Source organism: Eptesicus fuscus, chromosome 24 (assembly GCF_027574615.1).
Source record: "Eptesicus fuscus isolate TK198812 chromosome 24, DD_ASM_mEF_20220401, whole genome shotgun sequence".
In the NCBI taxonomy this organism is placed as follows: Eukaryota; Metazoa; Chordata; class Mammalia; order Chiroptera; family Vespertilionidae; genus Eptesicus; species Eptesicus fuscus.
In genome coordinates, this window is record NC_072496.1 from 7308642 (window position 1) to 7330126 (window position 21485).

At 45.0% G+C, this 21485-nt stretch overlaps 1 protein-coding gene and 1 long non-coding RNA gene across 4 annotated transcripts in view; one reads left to right on the forward strand and one right to left on the reverse strand.

Moving 5' to 3' along the window:
* Positions 1 to 21485, reverse strand: part of MIA3 (MIA SH3 domain ER export factor 3) — a 35263-nt gene that overhangs the window by 12558 nt on the left and 1220 nt on the right. Inside the window, exons 2-11 of one of the 2 annotated variants that reach the window (XM_054712903.1) lie at positions 19335 to 19468; positions 15520 to 15606; positions 10109 to 12938; positions 8289 to 8450; positions 7079 to 7194; positions 3023 to 3148; positions 1763 to 1784; positions 935 to 1023; positions 577 to 654; positions 374 to 484 (exon numbers count right to left, since the gene is read on the reverse strand). In XM_054712903.1, the coding sequence (XP_054568878.1) occupies positions 374 to 484; positions 577 to 654; positions 935 to 1023; positions 1763 to 1784; positions 3023 to 3148; positions 7079 to 7194; positions 8289 to 8450; positions 10109 to 12938; positions 15520 to 15606; positions 19335 to 19468 (3755 nt within the window). Of the gene's footprint in view, positions 1 to 373; positions 485 to 576; positions 655 to 934; positions 1024 to 1762; positions 1785 to 3022; positions 3149 to 4585; positions 4829 to 7078; positions 7195 to 8288; positions 8451 to 10108; positions 12939 to 15519; positions 15607 to 19334; positions 19469 to 21485 lie in introns of those variants that run through there. The other variant, XM_054712902.1, reaches the window with a different exon arrangement.
* LOC114234518 (uncharacterized) lies at positions 4998 to 9654 on the forward strand. 2 transcript variants are annotated; one of them, XR_008555330.1, is made up of 3 exons: positions 4998 to 5471; positions 5905 to 6070; positions 9560 to 9654. It is a non-coding gene; the product is annotated as an uncharacterized LOC114234518 (long non-coding RNA). The 2 variants fall into 2 exon arrangements; XR_008555329.1 differs by lacking the exon at positions 9560 to 9654 and having other exon boundaries at positions 5905 to 6571.

Sequence of the window (21485 nt, forward strand, 5' to 3'; positions counted from 1 at the left end):
ATGCTGAACTTGAACTCTAAAACTGTCCTAATATTAGAAGTCTATTTTTAAAAAGAACCACGCAAACAAAACAAAGTACTAGCGCTGTTCAACTGGGCTGGTTTCTTAGTTGCTCAGCATGTTTTGGGGGTTGAGCCAAGCCTGGGCTGAGGACAAAAATACTTCCTAGGACCCTAAGAATAAGAACTTGTGGGATTAGCATTTAAAGTTCCTTAAAAATGGACAGACACAGGTTTAACTCCCCTGGCTTCCACTCTTACTCTAGTTACAACATGGGAAAAGGCAGAGTTCAGCTCACCGAATCTATAGAATAGCTTGAAAAATACACAGTTTGAAATCCAAGTGCTGGTGACACCTAGACCAAAACTCTTACCAAGTCCTCATTCTTGGCATTCTGTTCTCTCTCAGATTCTAACAGAAGACGCAGATTTTTTGCTGTGTCATTCAGATTGTCCTTAGTTTCTTCAAGTTCCTTGATTCTATCCTATAGAAAATGATATTAAAATTAATAATAATTACTTGCTTTTTTTCCTTTTGTTTTTAGAATGTAATCTCAAAATGATCAGGGATTTTTACCTTAAATTTAGTTGCTTCATCAGAGAGAATCATATTTTGTTTCTTGGTTTCTTGAACATGCTTCTTTGATTCCTTGATCTATTTAGATAAAGCATTCAGAATATAGAAATATGAAGTAGAGTGCTATCAAACTTATCTCCATCAAAAAAAAAAACACAAAAAAAAACAACTTATCTCCATCAGGTAACCCCTTTAGAAAAGAGAGTAGTACTTTATACATATGATGGTTGCTTCAAATTTGAATGGTTTGTAGGGAATAATGGTATTAAAAATATGATTTAAAAATAGCATAATAACTATAAGACAGGAGGAGGAAATCAAGCTGGAACCATGGGGAAAGAAACTAAAAGAATTATACCTTCTGCTCATAATTTGACAATTTTTGTACAAGGTCTGCGTTTTCTTTCTTGAGCATCTTCAACTTCTCAGAAATTTGCTGTTCAGTGACTAAAAAGGGAAGGGGGGCGAATCCATAATGGAATTATGACTTCTAAATAAAACTGAATTACCCAATCTATTAGCAACAAAGACATCTTATCCTGCACCATGAAGGAAAAGAACTTCTTAGCATAACTATCAGCCTTTAAAAACCAATCAGATAAAGGTATAAAAATATTAAAATTTAAGAAAAATATAATAAGAAGCTTTACTTCAATGAGTTTCCAATTAAAATTATTTCAGAGCTAGGAAATACAGTAAAATATTTCAGCTCTATATCCTTCCCTTCAGAAAACCCCTTTCTTCACAGAAACTGTGGTTATTTCAACTGTACTTAACCTGCAAAGAGGAACAGACAAAAGTATAGCATATTGATTTGCATCTCTTATTCCTCAAATTATCTACTTAAATATATACATATACTGTATTGATTATACCATTAGCCCAGGAACACTGTTCACATGTAATAAATTTGCATTCCATCAATATTTAAAGTCAATCTGCCCCAAATTAAACCAATCATCTTCTTCCTACTTCCACTTTGTTCCACCTCATCTCCTATCTCAGTGGGTAGCATCACCATCTACTCTATCACCCAAACTACAACCCAGCATTAGTGAAACCTTCAGGAGTTAATAAGTCAGTCATATATCAGATATGACTATATATATTTATAGCTTGTAAAACTCATATCAAACACCAATAATGAGGAAACAGTACAGATAACAAAACCAGCTTAAATATTTACCTTGGTACACATGACTCTTGACCTAAAAGAGAGAGAAATAAAATTAAATTTGATTTCATTATTAGAAATAATATATTTTTAATACAACAGTCAAATCGTAACTACAAGAAAATTTAGTAACAGTTGGTTCAGCCTAATGAGCCATAGGGTTAGAAAAGGGTTAAAAAGCATTTCAAATGTAATTGGTAGTGATACTTCATAAATAGTTTGATAGATAAAAGCAATAAGGCAAACACCTCATTTTGCAACAAAAGCCACACTTATATATCTATGGAGTGAGCACCAATCTTATTAACCCAGTACCTAACTTTAAAAAAGGAAAATGGATAATATTTTCACATTAAATACACTAATGCTTCATTTACCGGAAATAACTTGACAACCCCAAATTGCCAGAATGAGGTCTAGAAACAATGACTGTTCAAAAAGACAAAATTAAAGGCATCGTCTTTGTACTAAGACAGTGGTCGGCAAACTGCAGCACACGAGCCACATGCGGCTCTTTGGTCCCTTGAATTTTTAGCAAAGGCCAGCTTAGGAGTACCCTAATTAAGTTAATAACAATGTACCTACCTATACAGTTTAAGTTTAAAAAATTTGGCTCAAAAGAAATTTCAATCGTTGTACTGTTGATATTTGGCTCTGTTGACTAATGAGTTTGCCGACCACTGTACTAAGAAATGCTTCTTGCTCTCACCAGAAAACACCTTGGAAATCCTACTTAAAGTTGACTACTGGCTGAATTTAGAAGTCTAATAAATAAGCTAGATCATTCAGATTTTCCCAACCCCCTGAGAATAGTGGTTATAACCCTAAAAGGGAAAGGAGACTGGTGCAGGAAAATGCATGAACAAAAAGACAGCTAAGCCCTAGCCGGTTTGGCTCAGTGGATAGAGCGTCAGCCTACGAACGGAAAGGTCCCGGGTTTGATTCCAGTCAAGGGCACACGCCTGGGTTGCGGGATCAATCCCCAGTAAGGGTGGTGCAGGAGGCAGCTGATCAATGATTCTCTGTCATCATCCATGTTTCTATCTCTCTCTCTCCCTCTCCCTTCCTCTGTGAAATCAATAAAAAAAATACTTTAAAAAAAGACAGCTAACACCAATGAAGACTACACGGGATTATTTTACAAGGGTAGTGTAGATTATATGCATTGATTTGTGTTCATGCTAGGAAGTGAAAAAGAAACAAAAGGGCCAGTGACTATAAAATATTCCTTGTATCTATGAGGCAAGGTATAAGTTAATCTAATTTACTCACAGCAAGGATGGTTCTCCAGAAGAAAATGACAAATGAGAGAATTCCCAAGAAGGCAGTGATAAGTACAGGCTTCCATGGCAGTCCATAAAAATCAGGCTGAACATCACCAGGCAGTGTAGAAAGGAGCTGAAACAGAAATATTAGAAGTAATAAAAACTTTACATCAGAGCGGCCACAAAGAACTATCCACAGAAATTCTAGAACAACCTCTATCAGATAGCTACCCCCTCAAAAATCTTCAATAGCTTCCACTGTTTCTACAAAGATTGGATACTGGCAGCCTCACATTTCTCTCTCTCTCTCTTTTTAAAAAAAATATATTTTATTGATTTTTTTTATTGATTAAGGTATTACATATGTGTCCATATCCTCCCATTGCCCCCCACCCTACTCCTGTACATGCCCTCACCGCCCCCCCTGCTGTCTCTGTCCATTGGTTATGCTTATATGCATGCATACAAGTCCTTTGGTTGATCTCACCCCCTTACCCCCAACCCTCCCCTACCTTCCCTCTGAGGTTTGAGCATCTGATCGATGTTTCTCTGTCTCTGGATCTGTTTTTGTTATTTTAATGATTTTTTAGAGAAAGTAGAAGGGAGAGGAATAGAAAGATAGAAACATCCATGATGAGAGAGGAACATCATTGATCTGCTGCCTCCTGCATGCCCCCCCCCCCAAGGGATCGAGCCCCCACAAGGAATCGAGCCCATACCCGGGCATGTGCCCTGACCAGGAATCGAACCCTGACCTCCTGGTTCATAGGTTGATGCTCAACCACTGAGCTACACCAGCCGGGGCAGCCTCACATTTCTTGTTTGATTTGAAATGTTTTAAACATTATGAACCTAAATGTCTTTAAGTTGTGCATGTATTTCCAGTTTGCGACACCACATCACCTTGTCTAACACAGGGCTAGAATCCCTCTGGATCTAGCTGCTTTTTAAGACTTAAAAAGCCACATAAAACAAAAAAAATTAAATCCTGTACCAAGTAATCAAGTTTTACAGCAGCAAATAAAACCGAAATGGTAAAAAGTAACACAAAAAATGCGCTTTTCCCCTAAGACTGTACATCCTCGATTGTATTCCACTCTTAAAGACAAACGCCGAGGAGGGCCGGGCAGCTGGTAACTGGCCGAGGCCCCCCTGAATGTAACGGTCATCTGTAAAACGCAATGCCTCCGTTTTAAGTACTTCCTCGAAGGCAGTGCAGGAAGCACCTGCCTGCCTCTCACCGTCCCCACCGCCTTCTGCCCGTTCACGGGGCCTGTCAGACGGGCCCCACCCCCACGGAGCAGGGTCACTGGGCAAGGAGGCCCGCGGTGAGGATGGCGATCGCCGCCTGGGGTAACACAGCGCCGGCTGCCCGCTCAGTGCCCAACAGAAAAGGGACAGCGACACCGCACACACGCTCCGCCGCCTCCTTAAGCAGCACCGCAGGGTCCCGCGGCCTCGGGCCTGACACCCCGTTTCTCCCTCGCCCCGTCCGCCTGGGCACCCGCTCCAATCAGAACGGCCACCGGCCCGCCCGGGCCAGGGTCCCTCCCGGGAATGGGACCGTCACCTCCAGGAGCTTGGCTATCAGGGCCGCGTAGAGCACCGACAGGGGTCCCAGCAGCTCCGAGTCCCCCGGGGAGGCGGAGACGGAAGGCACAGTGGCGGGCACTGAGTCCATTGCGCGGGGACAGGCGAGCCGAGGCGACGCTTCCCCCAGGTCCGGCCCCGGACGCCCCTCTGGTCACCGGTTCCCCCTTCGGAAAGGACCCGCGGGGCGGGAGCCGGGAATGAACTTCGCCTTCCCCGCCGCCAGCGCTGACACTTCCTACACCTGCCGTAAACCACGTCACCAGCCCCTGCCCCCGGGCGACGTAAACGTGCCGACGGGGGCGGGGCCGCGGGGGGCGGGGCCACGGCGGAGGATCCAATGGTCGAGCGCGGCGGGGAGGGAGCGAACAGACCTGCGCGGAAGGCACAGACCTGCGCGGGGAGGAAGGAGGCGCACCTGCCTCAGGAACGGCGGGAGAAAGCGCGGTCTAGGGGAGGCCCCGGGCGACCGGGAGGAGGATGGGCGGGGCCGGCCACTCGCCCGCCCCGAGCCGGACCCTAAGTCCCCGCGGGCTGAGCCCCCAGACACCCGTGGTCCCGCCCGCTCGCGGTAGGACCGCCGCTCTGCCTCCAGGCGCGGCCTGCCTCCCCGCGTCTCAGGTGCTTGCCCCGCTCCAGGCTCCCTTCCCGACCCCCAGAGGCTCCCAGGGCCTCACTCTCCTGCTGACGCCCCTTAAAAAGCCATAGCCTGAGCCCTAAGGAACCATGTCATTCTCACGCCCACGCCAGTGGGTTCAGTTCTGGGCCCCGCGTTTGATGGTTGCGGGACTTCTGGAAAGAGACGAGGATTATGAAGAAACGGGACAGTAAGCTGGAGAGAAAACAGTTCTTGCAGACCTTTAAAGGTATGTCTTTGCGTTGAGTATAAAGTCAATTCAGAAGAACAACAGAGCAAGGAAAACAACCAGGGAAATCCAGAATTATGCTTTATGCCTCCTAGAATCTTGTATTCCTAGCACAATACTTGGTACATCTTGGGCCATCAAAATGCTTTGTACCCTTCAAATCTATGTTACTTTGCACCCTTTTCTCTTGCCATTCATATCTGTCTTCTCCCATCATCCCCCAAGCAGGTACTGCATCCTATATCACATCTGTGTCCCCCAACCCTGGGTTAGAACAGGGCTCTGTGCATACCCATAAGTAAAGTGAATAAAGAATCCCTCCCACATACGGAGACTGTGAAACTTTCGAAGTGATGATGATGTATTCTGATCATCAGACTTGAATTCTGAGCCTCCCCTTAATCGCTGAACATTGCATTATTCTGTTTCACAGGTCACACACACCTTCACCCGGCCTGCTGCCACCACAATGACCACGGAGGAAACGGAAAAGCGGTTTGGTTTTCCTCCAGCCTTCCCATCCCGGTGGCCTTCCTCCCGAATTCCTTCGGCATTCGACCTCTTTACACTGAACCTCTGATCATCCAAATGAGAAGCAGGTAGGGTTCGACGCCTACAAAAAGCCAGGCACTGTGCTAGACACTTTCTGTTACCAACTCATGTAATCCTTACAACAATCGGAGTAGGTATTATCTGAAATAACAGGACCGGGAGGAAAAGTATTTTGGTAGGGGATACTTTCTCTATAGCTCCAAATAATTTACCAAGAAAAACCACCCAATTTCAACCAAGACCACAAGGGGGAGCTACGACCTAAAAAGCTTAGCTAGTAAACTAGACAGATAAAGGATCTCATTTGGGTCATGACTTCTTTAGGAAGATAAATCTGAATAAATATTTTACCATAAGTGACTCTTTCTGAGAAACAAATCTGACCATACCCCTTTTCTGCTAAAAACTTGAAAGGACCGACCCCCATCCCTAACAGTCTAACACACCAAGATGTACAACTTCCTTTATGCCTGACCATTACTCTGCATTTGAATGACACAACAAAGCTTCCCCGGCTCCCCCCAAATAAAGTTTTATTTATGCCTCCATCTCCTTGAACATGTTACTTCTTCTGACTGCACACTGCTCCCCCCGTCCCTCGCCCTTTTATTCAACAACAAACTACACATCAAACTCCCACTGGCCCTTCAACTCTGCCCCAGACATGTCTCAGCCCTTGTCTGACCTTCTCTGACCTTTGTCCCACCACAATGAATCTTATTTATTCAACACAGTGCTCACCACCAGGTCAACACACTCTTTCGGCCTGTATGGAAGTGTGTTCAGGTGGATGTCTTATCTCCTTCCTAGACGGGAGGGTCCTTGAGGGGAAGGACCGTGTTTTACAGCTGTGCATGTGCCCAGCTCGGGCGCACAGCAAACCCTCCTAAGAGCCCATCAGAGCCACGTACCTGTGGCCTGTTTCAGAGGCCCTCTTCAAAGAGCCGGGAGTCATTTTCAGAAAAACACCTTAGGTTTCTCACCTCAAGCTCGGAATCAACTTAAAAACTAATCATCAACATTCTATTTGAGGAAACTATGCATGTCAAACTTACCGTCGTAGTCAAATAAGCCATGAAAGGCATCGCACTAGCTGGCTCTTCGGCATGTACTTGTAGTTGCTCTTTTCCGTCAACAGCATTGTCAGGAGTGCTTTCCGTTACAAATATCCCTACAATTGAGGGGGAATTTTTATTGTATGCTTTAGAATAAGAATATTTTATTGTATGCTTTAGGATAAGAATTGTTTCTTTTCACTTATAATATTTATGACCACTAAGGAGTAGTCACTGTGCCCGGATCTGTGGCTCTTAAAGACGATTATATGGAGAGAAAAATCTCAGAATTCCCATTAGGGCCATCAAAGCCTTCAGTTATAAAATGAACGCAGCTGCGCCCTCCCTGGTGTGGCTCAGTTGGTTGGGTGTCATCCTGGGCACCTAAAGCTTGCCGGTTCGATTCCCAGGCAGAGCACATGCCTGGGTTGTGGGCTCGATTCCCGCTCTTTTGCTCTCTCCCTCTCCCTTCCTCTCTCTCTAAAAAATGTTGTTTTTAAAACAACTTCCTCAGGTCCGACGAAATGAGCTGCTCTCCCACTAGACGTTCCCTGTGCTCTGTGATCCAGTTACTGTTCAAAAGTGTCTGTCTGCACTGAACCATCCCATCCTGCAACGTTCTGTACTGTTTCCTGAACTCGTACAGTATAACAATACATGGACATAAATACCCCTTCCCTGTTTAAAAAAAAAGGTTTTTACCATGTCCAGGTAGCATTTTAACAAAAGAACTGAGCTACACTGTATTCTACTTTGGGGGAGGTGGAGTGTGGAATGGGGGTGAAACACTGAATCTGTGAGTTTTGGAGCAGTGGGTCTCAAACTTTCAACCAATCAGAATTTCCCGGAGGGCTGGTTAAACTCTGATTGCTGGTCTCCACCCTGAGAGTTGCTGCTGCTGCTGATCTGGTTGAAACTGTTTTAGAGCCTAAGGCTTTTAAAGTACATTTTAGTTTAAAATTAGTTGCCTAAGCTAATGCTAGCAGTCACTGGTGTGTGGGTTACTTACAGTCTCCGGCCTGTGTCCTATGATTGATCTCATGTGTCTTAGCTCCTGCTTGTCTCTGTTGGTTCTAGGATTTCTTACTTTCAGAATGTGTTCATACCTGTATTACTTTCCCCTCTGTTTCCAATCTTTAATAACAAATCTCCTAGAAGCTCTTCTTTAGGACATGCCTCTACTTTGTAGAGAAAAATTAGCAAGCTTTACCTGGGTGTTCGTCTTTCTCAGTATTCAGCTTCTGTGACACTTCTAAGACACCCAGGTGACTAGTCACAGGTTGATCTGAATGGCCGGGCTCCTCGGGAATCTGCATTTTGAGATCTTCTATGTTCTCTTGTGGGAAATTATCTTCCAGCGGTGGCTCTTTCTCTGCGGGGAGGAAGAATGCATTGCGCCAACAAAGCTTGCTGAGTCCCCCTGAACTCCTCCCACTGAGCAGCACCCCATCACAGCTCCGGGGCAACCCCCTCTGCCCGCCGAGTGCTGGCAGCTCATGGAGCACAAGTGGGCAGGAAAATAAGAGTTTCAAATGATCTGATCTCACTCAGAAGACAGCTAACCTACATAGTAAAATGTACAAAGAAACCCTTATCCCAAAGTACTTCATAATTAAATGTATTTACAGTAGGGACGTCAATAACCCTAAGGGCCTCTGGCCCACACAGATAAATGTGCAAAAGGGAGTCCCAGTCAAGAGCAAAACTAGGACATGTCTCTTCTACACAGAAATGACATGAACTCGTTCATACACAAGCATGCCTGTCTCAGAGCCAGCACCGAGAAGGGCGCACATACAAAGGCAGCTTGCTGAAGTGCCTTTCAGTATTGTCAAAGCACCTCTGACGGTCAAAGAGAACCCATTTCCGTCCCTAAGAGGCTCAGGGCATAGCCCAATGTGTGACCACAACAGAGATGGATTTCTTTCAAACCTCAGAATCTACCCTGAAAATTCGAGTTGTACATTCTAATCCACTAAGTATCTGCTTTCATGAAATGCAAAGGTGGTCCCTTGCCCAAAGGCCCAGGAAAATTGGCAGTCGGGGAGAAACATTGACCCTGTGCCTTCCTGTCCGCCTGGTACTCCTTCACATACCCTCAGTTCAAATCCCTGAGTTTGAAAAGCATGAGGGGCAGAGATGAGGGCGTGCAACTCAGAAGCAGCTTACGTTAGGACACTGGCTCAGGGCCAGTTCGGCCACTCTTTACTCAACTAGAGGCCTGGTGCATGAATTCGTGCATGGTTGGGGTCCTACCAGCCTGCCCCAATTGGGCCTATTGGGCTGGGCTAGTGGGGGGGGCAGGAAGGGGATGCGAGAGGTTAGCCAGCCGGCCCTGCCCCAGATCAGGGTAGGTGGGGGGGCAATCAGGGGCGGGGCCGGCTGGGGGGAGGGGCCGTGGGCTGTTGGCCAGCCAGCCCCGCTCCCTGGTTGAACTCCTGGTCGAGGGGACAAATTGCATATTAGCCTTTTATTATATAGGATGGCTTCTATGTGTCAGCTGCTGTGTTAGACTTCTCTGCATCCTGGCTCAGTGCTTGGCCAATCCGAAAGCATGAACCCCAGGGCCCAGTACAAGTGACCTGACCTTGGTGACTGCTCCCAACAGGCAGAAAGAACATGACGTCCACCAAAGATGCAAGCTGGGAAATGAAGACCCTCAGGCCAGTCAATCCTTGTTCTGACTGCAGTTACTTTGTGATTGAGAAACTGTGTTCCGGAAAGCGCTTTCATCATTTCACATGAAGCTTGTACCTGGTTAACAGGTCTATTCTGTGCATCTTTTTCTCATTTGCCTCTTTATCTTTTTATAAAGTTTCCTTTCGAAAGTGCTACCGTTCTCAACTGTTCTAAGGAGAAGACAGCAGGAGACCCTTATCCGTGCCTGGAAGAAGGCAGGAGGGACGTGGGGACCTCACTGTGCTGCCTCCTGCCTTTAGACACGCTGTCAACTGTGGGCAGGGCTCTACAAATAAGGTATAAGGCACTTCGGCGAGCCCCCAACCCACTCGACAGGCCACAGGTACTTACCTTCCGCTGGCCGCCCCGAGCTGCCCTCTGGAGACTGCGTCGTTGCCAGGGGTCCAGGCTCCTCCCCTGTGGGGTGTTTGTACCTGACAAAATAGATCAGGTTTTGAACATCGTCTAGCACCGCGGCCTCTTCAAAAATGTTGCTTTCCTTCATTCCCGAATCTCTCCATTCGGTCACGCGCGCATCGAGCATCGTCTCTGCTACGTTCAAAATCTGGGACTCAGACGCCCGGAAGACCTTGTCCAGGACTTTCTCCACATTGTAGGGCAGGCTGTCCCGCTGAGCCGACCTCAGCTTTCGCGACATTTCTTGGAACATGGCTTCCAGCTCGTGGACGTGGAAGTACTTCTGGAACCGCTGCAGGGACCGCTGCTCCTTAAAGAAGCTGCCGATTATAGGCAGGTCCTCCCTGTGGGCGCTGTGCTCCGGCCTTGTGGTTGCGTGTGCAGTCCAGGGGATGTCGCCTTCCCGTTCCTCGGCAGCCGCCCCCGGGCTGTGTGTGTCCATGAACTTCTCCGTGTCCTCCTGGCCTGCTTTCGAGAGCTCTGGCCCGGGCTCCGCTGCGAGCCCCGAGGTCTTTGGCTGTTCCCCAGGGTTGTCTTCTTTAAGGTAAGCAGGGTCTTCACTCTGAAGCACTTCGCCTAACTCCGGAGTCTGATAGTTTCTCTTGTCAGGAAAGTCACTCCCTTCCGATGGTCCCTGTGCTTTCTGATCTGCAGGAGGGCTTTCTTCTGACTCCGCCTCCGGGCCACCAGGTTCCTTGCCTAACGTGCCTACTCCTCTGCCCTCAGTTTCATTTTTGCTTTCAGTTTCCAAAATATTACTAGTGTTTTCTTTGTTTTCTTCAGTTTCTACATTAGTATTTATGGGGTCGAAAATTCCACTTCCAGAGACTTGCGGATTAACATCTAACTGCCTGTCCTGCATCTCAGGGCCTTTTTCTTTAGACTGTTTTGCACTTGCAGCATTTTCATCCTCCAGCAGTTCTTCAGGGCTGGAATCGTCATCCTCTGCTTCTGGTCTTTCAGGATGGAAGCCTGGGACCTCTGTGCCATCAGCCTGGCCTGTTGTTTCTGCTCCCGGAGCGCCTGGCTGTGGATGAGCACGCTCTTCCCTGAAGGGGTCCCCTGTGACCGCTTCCTCACTTAGCCCTGTCTTCTCCTTCACTTGCCTGTGAACTGCAGCAGCCACATCTCCGCCTGGCTCCCCAGACAGATTTCTCCCCAGAATGGGACCCTCATCTTCCAGTTCTGCTGACAAACCAATTTCATCGGGAGAGGAGAACCGAGGTTGATTTTGAGTTTTAAGAAGCTGTTCCTCTTTAAATTCCTCACTTGGATGTTCCGCTGCGAGCATGTGTTGTTCTGGTCCATTTCCGGAAGCATCTACTCCCTTCCCCACACTGTCTCTGGATGCATTATGCTCATTATCTTCCAAGAGCCGTGTACCATCCATGGCTTCCTGTTTAATCTTTTCTTCCTTCATTTCATTCCCTGCAGCTCTATGTTCCCATACATTCACTGAGCCACCTTCCGAAATCTGTTCTCCAGGCTTCTCTTCATGGACCATTTCTTTTGAGATATGAACAACTGCTCCTTTTAGATTGTTTTCTTTTTTATAAAAGGCCGATTTTAATATTTCTTTACCCTTTTCAACAGCTGGCGAAGAGTTGAGGTTACTGCTTTGTGTGGCACCAGGCAGAGTCCTGTCTTCTTTCTTTCCATCCTCTAATCCTTTCTTACCTTCCACCAGGTCCCTGTTGGATTCCTCAACTGTCCTCCCTTTTCCTTTAATATGAAGTTCTGTGTCCATTAATGGGTTTTTGTCATTATTTGTTTTAGGAACTTCTACAGTCAAAAGACCATCTTCTACCTTTTCAGGGTCATTCTCATCTGCTGCTGATTGTGGTTTCCCCCATTTGCTGTCTGGGATTAATCCATCCTCACCTTCCTCTTCTTCCTCTTCATCAGAACTCTCGAAATCCATACCTGTTTGTTCTGCACCTTCTTCGACAGCAGAGAAGACAGTATCCTCCCAAGTTGTTAGTATATTTTTATCACCCTTTTTGATGCCAAGGGACTGAGTTACCTCCACCTCATCCTCTTCACTTGAATTCTGCTCTTTATCGGTTGAATATTTCTCAACTTCAGATTTCTCTGGCATTTTCAAATCCTCTCCATCTGTGAAGGTTAGTAATGGCAACTCATCCAAGTTTTCTTCATTCTCTTCCTCTTCGTCCTTCCCAACTACGTAGTACTCATCATCTAATTCCTCATCAAAATCGTCTTCTAATGAAGTAACGAGTCTGGTTGTCTCATCATCAGACACAAGTGCATCGGCAGTGGAGCCAAATTTGGTTTTCAAGTCCATAGTCATTTCTTTTTTCAAAAGTTTATAAGCATCAGTCTTCTGCTCGTTTGAGAACTGAGAGCCATTGCTGGTTAGGTTGTTTTCACTGGCTGACACGTTTAATTTATCTTGAAGCATGTCTTCCAGCGGTTCCAATGAGGATTGACCTCCCTGAGGGTGAGTTCTTTGACTGTTTCCATGGGGGTGGTTCTTCTGAGCCTCATGTCTGTCCTGGAGTTCCTTGGTGCTTTCTGAGAAAACACTTTCTCTTTCCTCTGAGGTAGCTCGCACTGAATCAGGTGCAGGGTCACTTTCTTCAGATACTTCAGGAGGTTCTTCCACAGGCTGAGAAGTTTTTTCTAGAGCTTTCTCAGAATCTCTAGTTGCAGAATTGTGCAAATCCAAAAATCCTAGAAGTTCTTCTACATTATAGTTATCGAAACTGTCTCTTCCCCCATCAAAGCACACAAAATCTGTCTCCTGTAAGGGAAAGAAAAACATTAGTGTGTCTGTAGCCATGTGTCACAAGAGCAAACTCTCAGGCATGCCAATGGCAGCGATAGCCTCAAAGTCATGTTTGGCTCTAGGGGGGCTTTTGTGCCAGCCCCGGGCAATGACTGTTCCTTGGTAGTCGGGAGACAGGAGGCCGGAACCCACTTTTCCCTGGCTTTCTGCTTCCCCGAGGAAATACTTTCACATGAGTAATACTCCCAGCTTCCCTTCCTTCTCTCTTCCCCAGGGGAGGAATGACTCAGGCAGCTGGTGAGTTTGCCCTGCACCATCCCTGTTTTCTGTTTGGGACCAGCTGGAAGGAGCACACATCCTCTCTCTTCTGTGCTGTCAGTTATAGGGACATCTCCCCTGGGAAGAGCCAACCTGCCACCCCTCCCCCTACTGAGCTCTGCCTCTGGCTGTATTCGTCTGTCTCATTCTAGACTGCAATGGTCGAAAGCCCATTATTTCTGCACACTTGAGGCATGTTTGCCAAAAAGCTCCATCAATAAATAATGGAGACAATTTAGTCTCCATCTGCCTGACTCCTGGGTCTCTCGATTTGTTCTGAGCACAAAAGGTGAAAAGTGAGGTGTCTGTGATTGGGTCCCCCAACTTCCAACATTGATACCTGATGTCCTGGGAATTCACCCCGTAAGACTTTGTCTAGCTCCTCTGCCATCCTGCTTTCTAGGCTGAATCTCTCTGCCAACCCAGCCAGAACCAGGCAGAATCCCATTCTTGTCGGTTGGCTCTGAGTCTACACAGATTTTGGCTCTTATTTTCCTTAGGTTGGGAAAGATAAATCAGCTCAAGACGTTTGTTTTTGAAATACAGGTGGCCCTAACCGGTTTGGCTCAGTGGATAGAGCCTTGGCCTGCGGACTGAAAGGTCCCAGGTTTGATTCTAGTCAAGGGCATGCACCTTGGTTGAGGGCACATCCCCAGTAGGTTGTGCAGGAGGCAGCTGATCGATGTTTCTCTCTCATCAATGTTTCTAACTCTCCCCCTTCCTCTCTGTAAAAAATCAATAAAATATATTTAAAAAAATAAAAAAAGAAATACAGGTGCACAGGAAGTAAAAACGTAAAGGAACAAAGAATGGTGTCAAGGGGGTTCCCACCTAATTATTACAAGGATAACTTGAACACAAGTAAGGGATATACTCTAAATCAGGATGCTTGGTGTCATTAAAATCTGCTTTCAGGACTCTCAGTAAACCTATATTCTTCCTTTCCTCCCTTAAAAACCATATGACATAAAAGGGGCCAAAAGGGAAAAGTTAAAAAAACCAACCAAGATAATTTTCTTCTCCTAACTAAACTGTCACATTACCCTGGGGAGGCCTGACCAGTGTGGAAGGGATAAATTGTATTTCCTTTTTTCCATCGCATGCATTTCTAAGCCATTTTCTTAACTGAGGGAAGCATGCAGAGGTTGGTGCAAGGAGAAGGCAGATTCCCAAACAAGTGAGGTCCCTGTGACCAATGAACTGCTGTCTCCCACTTATCCCGAAGTCTCTTCATTCGGGGTGAGGCCAAACAGGCAACAAGGCTGATTTTATGACCCTTGGGATCATCAAGAACGTTTAAGAATAGCGATGGCCCCAAAACGCCACCCATTCTGCCACTCTCATCTGAGAGCTGCTCTCGGCCAGCAGCTAGCACCCTCTGCAGCGCCTCCAAAGAGCTGCTCCAAGACTTCTGAGTGAAGGTGGGCATCAATTATTATAACTGTTCAAACTGCAGAAATAATCAGCTGAATGAGGATCTCAGAACACAAAATCCTTATCTTCACAAAGCTATTTTAAGTCAGTGCTCCCTAGTGGAGTGATTTATAGAATTGATGCCGTTGGTACCTTGTAGATTTGCGACAGGCCTGCATCTGAAACTCGCACGTTCCCTTTTCCAAATCTAAAATGTAACCATAATCCCTTAAATCACTGACAGGTCAATGATAAGAAAATCCCCATAAATCTGCATTTCTGGCCTAGTACATAAATTAGGGTTTGATCAATTTAACCTGATTTCTGTCTACGTAAACTGTCTAATAGCTATTCCTTTTGCTTATAAGAATTATCTCATCTTAATAACTAAATGCAAAGATATTGAATTCTTAAATTTTTTTCATATAAAGTAACAAAGAAAAACCCTGTTACTTTACACAGCCTTATATACGATGTGCTTCAACCAGATTTTAAGTCTCCTAGATATTCTTTTCAAATTTTTCTATTTTTAAAGGTAAACTGATTCTAAATTAAAATCTGAAACACAAATGTTAATTTTTTTTTTTTTTTACCAAAACACATTCAAAGACTTTAAAAAATACAGCAGGTCCTTGAATAACATCTTGTTCAATGTCATTTCATTATCATGTTGTGAGATGCCATAGAAACGTAACTCTTGCTTATATTAATTAACCTTGATAAAACTGGCTTTGTTTTATGTCATTTTGCTTAAAGTCAAAGAACCCATAGAGGACATGAAGTGAGTACTTAATGTAGTTAACAACTGATGAATTTGTAAGCCAAATATAATGGAGAACCAAAAAAAAAAAAACACACAACTTACATCTGCTGGAATTTGTAGTTCTTCTTTAGTATATTTATGGACTACCTGAAGTAAATCCTTTGGAAAATATCCAAAAATACGTCCAACCTATATAAAAAGAATGGGCAAAAGAAAAACTATCAATCAAAATTCTATACAAGAAATATTGTAAATGAGAGGAAATATACAAATGGACAGGTAGATATAACCACAGAAATACACAGTCACTATGATTACAGAGATTATTATTCTAATTAAAATTAAGTATATGATATTGCAAAGCCAACTTTTCTAAAACCACTTATGTTTTCTTTCAACATTCAGCTTACTGCTAAAAACAGGGCACATAAAGTTAGATTTTGAAGTAGATAAAAGATCTGCACAAGAGAAGATTGTTGTATATTATATAATTAAAACTATGCAAATCAAAGCTGATTGGAAACACAATTCCAGATAACCTCTAGCAAGAATTTACCTGCATGTTGCATAGCACTGCTCACAAACCAGTACTTATGTCTCTCTTAAACCAATAAACACCAGTCATGAAAATTAATAAGTGAAAAATATAAAATTTCTGAAATGTATTGATCAACACGACAAAAGGCGAACAAATGTTTATTGATATTTATGGGTTGTACTAGCTTTTTCAAAAACTAGATTTCCCAGGTATTTGGGGAGAAAATAAAATTCATACTAATCGCTGAAGCCGGTTTGGCTCAGTGGATGGAGCGTCGGCCTGCGGACTGAAGGGTCCCAGGTTAGATTCCAGTGGGGGCATGTGCCTTGGTTGGGGGCGCATCCCCGGTGGGGGGTGTGCAGGAGGCAGCTGATTGATGTTTCTGGCTCTCTATCCCTCTCCCTTCCTCTCTGTAAAAAATCAATAAAATATATAAAAAAAAAAAATTCATACTAATCTACACATCAGCTTTAGTTTTATGGAGAGTAAACCTCTGTAGAAGATGATCCCATTTATCTACAGCACTAGCAGCTAAGGTTATACTACTAAGCATGTCCTCTTGGGAAACATACACTGCCTGTTACTAGCTGCAGTCTGAAAGAGCGTGTTAGATCTCTTCCCAGTCATTCCAGAAGGAGACTGATAGGCGGATCAAAAGCACAAAAAGAAAACAAAAGGCTATCTTATCACTAACTCCTAAAATATCCTCATTATGAGTGCTCTTGTTTTATCTGGCAACTACCTGAGAGCCAGTGTTGGTGGCAGAGTAGTGCCTTGGAGATTAGATAAGCCAGGGCAATTAAAAACTGCCACATTGGCAGCTGAAGTCTGAAATTCTAAGAAACCCAAAAAGACGGTAGGATGAAAACTAAGAAATAGAGAGAAGAATCATTTGAAAGCCAAGGAGAGAGAGTTTTCATTTCCTAAAGTGTAAGGGCCACCAAATGAGAGAGGAGAGTGAGGGAAAAGATCTTTTTCTCCTTCTCAGGAAAATTTTTTATTTAGAGAGAATGTGGAAAAGGGGAAAAAGTCAGCTCTGTAGAGAAAGCAAATACATTTATCTTTGTGTCATCTTTGCTATATAAAACTTTATTTTTATACTGGGTGGGGTCCCCTTTCTTATGACCTGACCCCTCCCCAAAATGTGGCAGAATCATGGGCCCTCGTAACTAGGAGTAATTTTTATATCTAAGTGGCTTCCAACTATCATCCCTGCCAAGGAACTGCTACTGATTTGATTTTGGGGGGGGAGGGGAAAGCAAAATACTTTTTCAAGGGAACAAATTCTGCATAGCTACTATGCAGACAAATGTCAACGCCACCGCCCTGAAAGGAAATATTCAAAAGGAAGATGGGTTACACATGGGCCCTTCCATTTCAGAGCTTTTGATTTTATAGGAGCTAAGACAGCACATGCACTACCTGCAATGCAAAGCAGAAAAAGGGGTCCCACAAGCAGTGCAAACACAGTGTCCCCTAAACAATTATCAGACGGCAAAGACCCCTTCTGTTGGGTGCAGGGGGCAGTGCTTCCCACAGAAGGCAGGATGAGAGTTGGGCCCACAAAGCCGGCAGGTTTCTAGACGTGAGTAAGATGGTGAACAAGAGTGTGGAGGTAGCCCTAACCGGTTTGGCTCAGTGGATAGAGCGTCGGCCTGCGGACTGAGAGGTCCCAGGTTTGATTCGGGTCAAGGGCATGTACCTTGGTTGCGGGCACATCCCCAGTAGGGGGTGTGCAGGAGGCAGCTGATAGATGATTCTCTCTCATCGATGTTTCTAACTCTCTATCCCTCTCCCTTCCTCTCTGTAAAAAATCAATAAAAAAAAAAAGAGTGTGGAGGTGAAAAAATGCAAGTTGAGTTCACTTATCCAAATGCTCAAACTTGACCACCAGATTAAAAATGCAGCATAGGGACATGGAAAAAAAACCTCTCCAAGAATAAAGATTACTAAGAAATCTCATGTGGTAGACTTGAAAGAAACAGAATGGATTCTTCTTTGTATCAAATGATTCAACTGGGATTCTGCCTCAATGCAGGACTGTCCCTGCCCAGCTGGCCTTTGAAGGTTCCTCCCTGGGAATCGGGAAGGCCAACAAAATCAACCTGCTGTGCCCCATGGAGGAGTCTCAAGCCTTATTTTCTGTTGTTCGTTTGGCGTTTTACTGAGATGGAAAGCTTTCAGAGTCGGGACTGGATATTTCTCGAAGTTTGGACAACCCCAAGGACATCAAGGACTGTTGCTGCTTTCAATAAATACATAGTCCACACATCACACTTTTTAAAAAGGACAGTAACTCCTAAGCCTCCCAATCAGCTCACTCCCAGTGAATCTCTTCATCGAAGACATCACAGCAGGATGCGTTCACTGCTTTCCATGTCTGCTGTCAGGACAACCACGGAACCGGGTGGAATGGAGCTGCTGGGGCAACTACTGGCAACAAGTGTCCGAAGAGCAGCAAGAGGAGGGCCCAGAAGTTGCCAATAAAACAAACAAGAAGGCACACAGTGACAATGACATTGTGGCTTTTTAACAGACTGAGAACAGCACACATGATTAGGTAACTGTTCCCAGAGCTGCCAGTTTTTCAAATATTAATAATTTGGTAAAAAACAAATGCACACAAGATCAACTTTCCTCATGAATGCCTGAAAACCCTATCTCGCACATAGCTTACAGGGATAAGTCTCAAACCCATGAATCCTTCCATTTTAAAGCTACGAATGTCAGGCTGCACCATTTCAACCTTTTTTATTTTTAAAGTATATTTTATTGATTTTTTACAGAGAGGAAGGGTGAGGGAAAAAGAGTCAGAAACATTGATGAGAGAGAAACATCGATCAGCTGCCTCCTGCACACCTCCTACTGGGGATGTGCCCGCAACCAAGGTACATGCCCTTGACTGGAATCGAACCTGGGACCTTTCAGTCCGCAGGCCGACGCTCTGTCCACTGAGCCAAACCGGTTAGGGCCCATTTCCACCTTTGCTATGTATGGAGCATGCATGGCTGAAAGGCCTAGAACGTGATGCTGAGGAGCAATAGCTGGAAGCAGTTCAGTTCTATTTAGGAAATCTCTGCTGAGCCCCTACTCGGTGCCAAGCCTGGTGCCTGCTGGGGACACGCAGCAGAGGACAGGTTACCGCCATCCAGGACCCCAAGAAAACAGTTACTGAAATCGTCAGTGCTAAACGAGCCCATACAACGTCAGAAAAGAAAGCGTGTCCTTTTCTCCATCATCTTCCTGGCAGAATTTGCACGTGGCTCACCAACTCTGCAGGTTCTAAATTGCAATCCTTTTCTTTTTCCCGAATAAATCTTTTTTGGTAATGAAAAAGGAAAAGAAAAGAAAAAAGAAACTATGTCAAATTTTTACTTACACTTCCAGCCCAAACTTCCGGCGACGTCCCCGCCAGTTTATAGTAGACATGGACATGGTCTCCTTTTTTAAAATTCACAAAACGACAGTCGGGGCCTGTAAAGTCTTCTAGAGCCTCAGCCCGGTACATCAACACTGCATGTAAAGAGAGAAAAGAAATAACCAGATCTCACGATTCAACTTGCACAGCCCGTATTGATTGATCAGGAAATACAGGAACCCACTGTCAACAGCTTTCTCCGGCACTGTCTGCACTCGATCACTTTCGAGTCACATGCTCCAAGCATCTAAAACCTTTCGAGCTTTATCATGAGAAATCAGGACAGCGCCTGCAAGCAGACAGGGCAGAGGGAAACTCTCCCTAGTTTCCTTTATGGAAAATGCGGAGAAACAAAAACCAGTGTGGCCACCACCACCAAAGGCTGGTCTCCGATAAAACTCTCGGTTCCCGCTCTAACTTGCTAGTCCTCCATCTTTGCTGCGTCACAATCACAAAAAAAGCTTCCTTTTGCAACTGGGTAAATTCAAGGGCAGATGCTGACTCGCCTAAGCATGGCTGCATGCAGAGGTAACAGGGCCTGGGGAGAGCACCCAGGAACCCCCAGGGGGTCAATTAACTTGAACGAACCACTAAAAGGCACTATTTTTAAGTGGCTCTAATTGCTACCACCCAGCAGTAAACACTGTCAGTTTCATTTGTGGCCAAGTTGTTCTTTCCTTACAATATCGAGGCAAACTGACGGGAAAGGATGTCACACCCTATGTGACAGATCCAGTCACATTACAAGGAAATATTTCCTGAAGGTAAAGAGTGTTTACTGTAGCCCTAACCGGTTTGGCTCAGTGGATAGAGCGTCGGCCTGCGGACTGAAGGGTCCCAGGTTCGATTCCGGTCAAGGGCATGTACCTTGGTTGCGGGCACGTCCCCAGTAGGGGGTGTGCAGGAGGCAGCTGACTGATGTTTCTCTCTCATCGATGTTTCTAACTCTCTCTCTCCCTTCCTCTCTGTAAAAAAAATCAATAAAATATATATATATATATATATATATATATATATATTTTTTTTATCGATTTCACCGATGTGCTGGCGGCCGGAGACTGAGGAGTCCAAACAGAATAGTGTCAGTCACCGGTGACTGACATGGCGCTTAAGGTGTTAAGAAGGTTTCAGAACAAAGTTAAAATAGCCTTATTTCCCTATTTCTATAAACAAAACCAAAAGTGGACATCACCTGTGGCAGGGATTAAGCAAAACTTGTGAATACTGTTCAGGAGTTACCTTCAGTCTTAAATCACACCTGATCTAGAAACTGGTGGAAGTATTTTTCATTTTGTTGGCCAAATACACAGTTTTGCATATAAGATTAAATGCAATTAAGTAGCAGAAAAAAAAGGAAAGTGGAATGGAATTAATACTTTTCTACAAGGCAATTAGCAATAAATACATGAAAACATATCTTTATGTATTTGAGGGACAAACATAAAAGGGGTTATTTGGATTTTGAAGCTAAAAATCTCATTATTTTAATGCATGCCATCAACCTAATTCAGATATAATAGGGTGAGAGGCCGGATTGAAGGTGATAGGCAATTTAAGACTGGGGACTCTCCGACAGCTGGGAATAGCCATGTTTCTCTCGGTCCCCTCCGAACAGATCATTGAGGATTTCTAATCATAAATGGGATGACACCATAACGCAAGCTGTAGAACAGCTATCTGAAAAGCACATGCGTACAACGCAGCCCCTACCCTGCTTCAGCCGCTTCCTGCTGTGTTTGGTGACATCTGGTTGGACACCTGCCATGTGACCACTTCAGGGCCCTTCCAATACCCTGTCTCCTACCGAGGAAGCATCCGCGCTGTGCTTCTCCAGGCAACTGGTTCCGAGGAACTCGGGAGGGACAGCGCTTGGAAGCGCAGAAGAGCGGCTATTCGCCACCGCCGGCCCTGCGTGCTAACAGCCTGGGTTTGCTCCCAGAAAACGACAGGAAAACCCCGTGGAGCTGCGCCGCCTTTGTGGCGTTTATTTACACGGGCCCCGGGGTTACCTCCAGGAATGGCTGCAGGGATACAAACTCCAAATGATGAAACCGGTTTTTGAATAACGCCAGTTTGCATCGAAGTAGCCAAACGGTAGGCGGATGGCCTTTC